The following is an 8,472-nucleotide window of genomic DNA, read 5'->3' as shown; positions in this document are numbered from 1 at the left end:
GGGTTATAATGGGTTAATATGTTTAACTCCAAATCAACCTGTAATAACATATTTAAAATTTTATTTTAAAATTATAATTTTATTATTGTTAGGTTGTAATATTGATATTTATCAATACATATACTTATATTTTTATTATTGGGATTGTAGTTCTGGACCTATATTTATATTTATTATTATTGAATTTGTAATATTGATTTTATTATAAGTTAAAATATGAAAAATATTGATGTTTTTATTAGTATGTAGTCTAATTTCTCTTTAGATATTGTGGCTACTAATATATAATTTTTTATTTTTATGTAAAATTATGTCAATTAGGTCAAATGAATTATGCGAATTAATTCAATCTATTTATATGAAATGAATTGATATGAATCGTGTCGTGTTGATTAATTTTTAATTGATTATTAAATGAGTGACAAGACACCACCTGCTATTTAAATGTGTGTGTTAATGTTTGAACGTTTGACTCGTTTATCTTAGCGAGTCATGTACAGATTGATCCATATAGTCAAATGTCTGTAACTTAATACGACACGAACGCAACTCGTGAATACAAATCATTTTTAAGAGCATGGATTAAGATCTCAAGTTGTTATACAAATTTAAACATTTTGAATAGAAAAGAGAAACACAAGTAGGCTCCATAATATTTATTGAATATTTAATATTGTACAACACATTAATAAAGAGTAATATTACATATAATTTTAAAATGTATAAATTTTACACATTCCTTCTAGAAACAATAGCCCTATCGTTAAAAAAAAAAAATTTTTTTTTACATAAATCCTAAATTTATCAACTTTTTTTTCAAAAAATCAGTTTTTATTAATAAATATTCTAAGTTTCTAACACCCATTCTGCGTGGTGCGTTTATTTCTCCTAGCCCTCGAAATCCTACGTATAAATAACGGAGCAATGCTAGATACAGTTCTTAAATGGGGACTGCAATGTAAGTATAGGCAATTTTATCTTTAATTTTTTTTAAAATTACAAAACTATCATTCTTGAAATGATACTTTTTCTCATTTAATAAGGGGCTTGCACATGCAGTCCTCAAGTAGAGACTGCAAATAGAATTTCTCTAAATAACGAGGGGTCAGAAACTTCCTATATTTTCCCTCTTCCCCTACTTGTGGGGACAGGGTGGCAACACAGAACCTTTTCCAACGCTGCAGAGGCCTGGGTTCCCAGTGAAGCTCCCCTTAGATAGAGATTCCGGCACGGGGCCTGTCAACTTATTGTAAGATAGGTCGAGTTGGGTTAGTCGGAGAGACGTAAAAGTCTTCGGAATCTCACCCGAAAGTTGGTTGTGTGAGAGATCAAGAACCTTAAGAGTACTCGATAGAGACCCCAAAGAAGATGGGAGTTCACCAGAGAATTGATTGTTGTTCAACTGGATGGACTGAAGTGAGGTAGCTCCTGAGATATCGGCCGGTATCTCACCCGATAAGCTATTGTTTCCGAGGAACAACTGCCATAGAGACTTGGCGTTCTTGATATCGGACGTGACTGGGCCTCGGAAATTATTGGACGCGATATCGATTATGTTCACCTTCGGCAATCCCCAGATTCCGGTAGGAACAGTACCCGAAAGCGAATTCTTGCTCACTCTGAAACGAGTGAGGGTTGGACAGTTGGCGTAGTTGGCTGGGATTTCACCGGTGAATTTGTTGTCTAGCATGAGAAGCATTTTCATGGCACCTTGCTTGCACATGTCTGGCGGGATAGGACCGGTCAAGAGGTTCTCGGAGACGTCGATGAAATTAAATTTTGCAAAAGACCCGAGCTTTTGAGGCAGAGGACCGGTCAATCCGTTGGTGTACAGAGAAAGGTTTACCAGCTTCTTGAATTCACCGAACTCCGGCGGTACTTGCCCTGTAAGTTTGTTTTCGAAAAGTTGCAGACTCACCAGGTTGGTCGAGAACCTCAATTCGGACAGACCACCTTCGAGATAGTTCATAGAAGCATCAAAATTCTCAAGCTTCGCGAGGTTTCTCAGGGCGACGGGAAGTTTTCCGGTAAACGAGTTGTTGTAGAGCTCGAGCTGCCATAGGTTGACGAGGTTCCCTATCTCTTCCGGAATCTCTCCGGTCATGTTATTGTCGGCAAGCTCCAAGTTGATTAGCTCTCTGAGATTTCCAATCCCAGCTGGGAATGCTCCTTGGATGTTGCAGTTGGAGAGGTAAAGCCAATCCAGCTTGGTTAACTGCACCACCTCACTTGGTAATGGACTAGGACTTAGAGGATTATCTCCGAGGCTAAGCCGGATTAGACCCTTCATGTTTTGGAGCGATTTCCACGGGAAAGTTCCAGAGAATCCGCTTCCGTTCAGATGGAGATACCTTAATTCTGTGAGAGAGGATATGTCGGGAACCCCACCGGTGAAGACATTGTTTCCCAAATCCAAATACTGCAATTTTACGCAATTGTTCAAGTCTTTCGTGACCGGACCGTGCAAGAGGTTGAACCCCAAGGAGAGCTTTTCGAGTGATCGGAGCTGACATATGGCATCCAGAGGAAGAGTTCCGGCCAAGTTTTGGTTCGAAAGCTCGATTTCTGTAACGGAGCCCTCCGAGTTGCAGGTGATTCCGGCGAATTTGCAGACGGAAACGGAGGATTCCCACGAATTGAAGACTCTGGTGTTTGATTTCTGAAGCGCGGACTTTAGTTTCGTGAGAATTTGAAGCTCCTCAGATTGGACAGTACTACATACTAGGGAGAGGATCAGGCAAAAGAGACCGAAAGAATAATGGAGGTAATGGTCGGAAGCACGCGTCGACGACATGTCGTATGGCAGCAATAATGGCCAATTGTTTGTAGTAATTTTTGCTGCTTCCTATTTAATTGTTCACGAGAAGAATGGAAGAAGTGGATAAAGCCATTTTAATTACTATATTTACTTAGTGATTAAAATGGAATTAGAACGATTATAGTGGCATTTTTAATTTCGAGATTGGCGGGTAACCACAAGTATTAATTTTGTTTGTTAATTTTGAAGTAAGAAGTAAAAAATAAAACTAGAAGTTTTGGATGGAATCAAGCAAACAGTCATGAATAGATCTAGAAGAGGTCAATATCTAAAATTGGCATCACAATTAGAGTAAAAGGAAGAAGCCAAATCTAGATTTATATTTTTTTGATTTTGCTAGTGCCTCATGTGTATGGCTCTATAATTACTATACTGTTGTATATAGATTTTTATATATTTATGTATTTCATGTTGGAGTTGATATTATTTATGGGGAAAATGCATGCTTGGGATGGCGAGTTTTTTTTTTTTTTACTATGCCCTGTTTGGATAGTGAGATATTGAAATAAGATCGTTTTAGATTAAAGTTGAATAAAATATTATTTTTTAATATTATTATTATTTTGAGATTTAAAAAAGTTAAATTGTTTATTATATTTTGTGTAAAAATTTGAGAAAATTGTAATGATGAAATAATATGAGATAAGATGAAATACTCTCTGAATCCAAACAAGCCCAATGATTAAGTAAGTATTTTTTAATGATGTTATAATATTTTCTAACAAGACCGATATCTATGAATAATATTTAATATTGTAGAATCTATACATGCTAATAGTTTATCTATTTTTTTTTCTAAATTATAAGAAATATTTAGATAAAAAAAATTATAAAAAATCTCAATCGATAAGGCCGGCAACGCATGAGTGCAGGTTTTCTAGGCAGGCGAGGTACGTAGTATATATGGAATCCTTGTATTATTTATGCATGCAAATAGATTAACCCTCCGACGATGTTCTCCACTAACCCATGATATATATGCTTGCTCCAGTACCCCTTAATTGGAAGAGCGGTGATACTCCGCCGCACCGCTCGTACCGCTTCTTGCTTTTTAATTTTTTTTTAATATTTAATTTTTTTTCTCATTTTTTTAATATATTTAAATATTTTTAATAAATAAGAAAAATACATCAATACATTTAAAATCACTTCTTTAATCACCAAATAAAAAAAAATTCTGCAGCAGTACACTAGAACTGTACATTTTAGGCGGCATACAAGCTTTTTTATAATTGGAAAGGGCCAACAACAGTAACACCACACATCATACTTATTTTTTATTTTTTTTCTTATTAAATTAATTGAATTCTTCTATTCATCATCTTTTCATCACATAGTTGCTAAGGAAAAAAAATAAAAAGATAAAAAATTACAATAGATATATGGTGTAAGAGATGGTTATCAGTAGAATTTTTCAAATTGGAAATCATATTGTATAGAGATTAGCTACGCTTGCGAAACAGAGCATGTAATAATTATTCCCACGTTGCGGCTTTGCTATGAAGGAATACCACATTCATGGGACTTAATTAACACGTTTGTTCTTGTTGTTTTCCTAGATTTATCCATAAATATATATATATATATATATATATATATTATATTCTCGTGTAATAAAAAAAGAGTTATTCTTATGTGTCATGTGTGTATTGTACATCATTCACATAATTTTAATGGTAAGATTTGATTTTAGAGAAAGTCTACTTTGCCTTTTCAAGTTGATACCTCCATCGGTCAATTTTTTTTTTTTTTTTTTTACTTAGTTATTAAAGAAGTGATTTTAAATATATGAGTGTATTTTTTTTATTTTTTAAATGTATTTAAATATGTTAAAAAATGTGAAAAAAAAATAAAAAAAATAATTTTTTTTTATGCTGGCAGTATGCCCATTGATCAAAATGGGACGGCATAGTAGCCACACCCTTGATCATAATATATATATATATATATATATATATATATGTGAGCCATGAATGATCGTGAGGGAGAAATACCTATTATAAATTAATAAATAGACTATTCAATTTCAACATAATACAAGAAAAATAATATATCATGAATAAGTTAGTTAAGAACGAGAATGTTAAGTACTAGATCTTGATGCTTTTGTTTTTACTCTTTTTTGTTTTAATAAACCTTTGTATTTCATTGATGAATCAAGTAATACAATTTGAATTAGCACTGTTCATCCGGGCCAGGTTTTTTCCCGGCCCGATCCGAAACCCGGAAAACCAAATTCCGGTTCCGGGTTCCAACCCAGATCAAAACGGATCCGAAATCCACATTATAAAATCCGAACCAACACGGTCCGGGTACGGGTTAGGTACCCTAAACCCGGTACCCAGGTCATTTAAAAGAAAAATCTCGTATCGATAAGCCTTCCTCCCGTCTACTTCGACTCTTCGACCCACTTCTCTCTCTCTCTCTCTCTCTAGTCTCGCGCTCTCACTCGGTAGATGCAGAAACCCTAGCCCCCGCCATCGCGTCGCTGCATCTCCTTCGCCGTCGCCGTCGAACTTTGCTCTAAGTCGTTATTCTGGTAAACCCCCCTGCGACTACTTCGACTCACTTCTCTCTCTCTCTCTAGTCTCTCGCTCTCTCTCGTTGCGCTGCGGTAGATGCAGAAACCCTAGTCGCCGCCTTCGTGTCGCTGCCGTCGACCTTTGCTCTAGTTTGTTATTTTGGTAAGCCCGCCCGCCCTACGACTACTTCGACTCACTTCTCTCTCTTATTTGTCTGTAAAAAGAAAATATAAGGTTAAAAAAAGACAAAATCAAGATTAAAAAAAAAATTTTAATTTCAACAAAATATCTAACCGCGGGGCTATTAAGGGGCTTTTGGTAAAACATAATCATTCATTAAATTCTACAAGGGAGCTACACGTCAAATGGTCAAGGATTTTAAGAACCTTTTGATAAAACGTGATCATTTATTAAATTCTGTAAGGATATCAAATGATTAAGGGTATTTTGGTAAAATAAGACTTAACGGACTTAAGGGAAAAACAAAAAAAGTTAACGGAAAAATAACAAAAGTTACTATTTACAATTAGATAGTCATTTATTATAATAGAGTAGATATATATATATATATATATATTTACCTAGCATCCCATTAATGATAAACAAAATCACCTCATCCAACAATTTATCAGTAGTTTGAAGCCATAGAGGTTGCAATTTAGAGTACACTTGGTAAATTAAGGCGTTTACTTACGCTCCATTTCTGAAATTGCAATCTAGCTACAAGAATTCTTTAAAACATAACTCCAAAATTTACCAACTAATCAAGTATATCGGTCTCACCTCTCGGACGATATGCATAAAGAGTAATGCTACGTACAACTCTTAAATGGAGACTGCATTGCGAGTCTAGTTAATTTTATCTTTAAATTTTTTTAAAATTACAATAATATCCTTATCAAAATGATACTTTTTTCTATTTAATGAAGGGTTTGCACATGCAGTCTCTAATTGGGGACTGTAAATAGAATTTTTCATATATAAAACTTACACGTAAATGTCCAATTCATAAAGATGATGAATAATATTACTCATGCATACGTTAAAATGCATCCAAAGTATCATAGAAATACAAATTTAACCTTATTCAAATTAGAAAATAAAAGCCCCACAAAACAAGAAGAAAATCATGCCAACAGAAAAAGGAAACATGACATCAATGTAGTAAGCCAGTTATAATTTATAGCCTTCCCTTATTATTTTTTCAAATACTCGTAAAATCTTCATGAATTGAACTCGGACGCTCCGTAAATTGGCAGCGGCATGGCTGAAAAGGTTCATCATGTTAGGATTCACCACACTGTACCCACAATCCACCAAGACGTTGAGCCCACTCACGTAATTTGCTTCATCGCTAATCAAATAGAGTGCAGCCTTCGCCACATCTTCTGTCTTTAGAATATGTCCCTTTAGATTACCAATCTCACTCATCACTGCTTTGGTTTTTGTTGCCTCAGCTTCGCTTAGTGTTTGCATGCCATTAATACCAGTAACAACAGCATAAGGTGCCACACAATTCACCCTAATCCCATGCTGGCCAAGCTCGGCTGCCAAGTTCTTAGTCAGACCCAAAACTCCACATTTCGAGGCTGCATAAGTATGAGATGATATTCCTGCAATTGATCAAGTACAAGCACTTGTGGTAAATAATATGCAGCCTTCGCGTTGTGGTACCATCACCCTTGCAGCATGTTTACCAATTAAGTTCACTCCAAGAACTCGCTCTATGTCTGCTTTAGTGCCATCTAGAATTCTCATAAAGGGAGTGTCTATATATTATGCCTGCATTGCTGTACATTATATCAAGCTGCCCGTGTTTGGCTATGGTGGTGTCAATAAGATTGCAGACATCATCTTCATTGGAAACATCTCAATGGATGTAGCTAACATTTTCTCCAAGCTATCTGCAATGGCTTGACCACGTTTGTCTTGTATATCTGCAATGACAACCTTGGCTCCATGTTCGTGGAACAGATGCACTGTACTTGCTCCGCCGGTGATAATTGCCACTTTTCCTTGCAGTCTGACGATTAAGTTTGTGACATATGGTTAATTATTAACAGTTGCTCAATAAATATATGTTGACTTCAAAAATTTTCAAATATAATCCCAACCATCAATATATATTATATATATATTAGAGATAAAATATTCCAAAGAATAGTAAATAAAAATATACTTAAAATATAAAAAGAAAAGTAATCTCGTATAATCTTCCAGATCAAACAAATCTGTTTTCTAAAAACAGGACTAAAAATTATATATTCCACCAAATTTGGAAGCCTTGTAGGCAAGAGAAATAGTACGTAGTTGGTTACCTTTTGTGGGGAGCTGTTGTTGAAGAAGAATTCATCGTTTAATCCTTCGAAGTTTGAACAACTGATCTCTAACCCTTTACACTGATCGATCAACAGGGAAGCCTTGGCAGCTCTAATAGTTCTGATCTTAGGTTTTTCCCACGTCCCTGCATTGCTATATATATATAGGAAGAGTTTTGCTACAAATCAACAACTCATGTTCACATCACAAATCCCACATATGACCTGAAAATTTATTATTATTATTTTTTTATAGAGTGTGAAGGTATTTTTTATAGGGTGTATTTTATAGTGTATAGTGTGGAATAGTGAATTGTAATTAATAAAAAAAAAATTCATATAGGAAATTGTACCCAAATCTGTCGTGCGTACATCAAAACACCAACAAAGAAATTGGCATTACATTTCAAATAAACAATTCTTTCTTTTTAGGCTGGGTTTGGATATAGAGTTGAGATGGTTTCAAAACTGTGTTGTATGAAGATTTGGTTTTGTAACTAAACGACCTGTCGTGAAAACAAAAAGTTTTTCAAAAAATTTTCAAATAAGGACAAAGCTACGTGCATGACTATTATTTTGCGTCTGTTATATTTAGATAATGAGGTGATATCAGATATTTTATAAATAATAATAAAATATTAATAATAAAATATTAAATAATTATATATAATAATTAATAATAATAAAAAAAAAATAAATAATAATAATAAAATAATAAATAACAATAGAATATTCCAACTTTCCAAACTTCTAGCCTTTTCAAAAATCACGGATTCACGTGCCCAAACCCACTCCTTGCCTCACAGCTGTTTTG

At 34.5% G+C, this 8,472-nt stretch overlaps 1 protein-coding gene and 1 pseudogene across 1 annotated transcript; both read right to left on the bottom strand.

The window, feature by feature from the left end:
• Positions 1–738: 738 nt before the first annotated feature.
• On the bottom strand, positions 739–2,882 carry LOC109020556 (receptor-like protein kinase 7). The gene is made up of 2 exons (XM_035691149.1): positions 1,095–2,882; positions 739–913 (listed from the first exon to the last, which is right to left on the bottom strand). Exon 1 carries the CDS (start codon positions 2,792–2,794, stop codon positions 1,136–1,138), a length of 1,659 nt encoding a protein of 552 aa, XP_035547042.1. The 5' UTR covers positions 2,795–2,882; the 3' UTR covers positions 739–913; positions 1,095–1,135.
• A 3,631-nt stretch (positions 2,883–6,513) lies between these two features.
• Positions 6,514–7,693, bottom strand: LOC109020558 (annotated as a pseudogene).
• Positions 7,694–8,472: the final 779 nt, after the last annotated feature.

This window comes from Juglans regia, chromosome 6 (assembly GCF_001411555.2).
Source record: "Juglans regia cultivar Chandler chromosome 6, Walnut 2.0, whole genome shotgun sequence".
Classification (NCBI taxonomy): Eukaryota; Viridiplantae; Streptophyta; class Magnoliopsida; order Fagales; family Juglandaceae; genus Juglans; species Juglans regia.
Note: the sequence above shows the minus strand (reverse complement) of the source record. Positions and strands in the feature narration are given on the sequence as shown.

Excerpts from the sequence above, each read along its gene's own strand:
- LOC109020556 (XM_035691149.1), bottom strand. The coding sequence starts at position 2,794 with ATGTCGTCGACGCGTGCTTCCGACCATTACCTCCATTATTCTTTCGGT.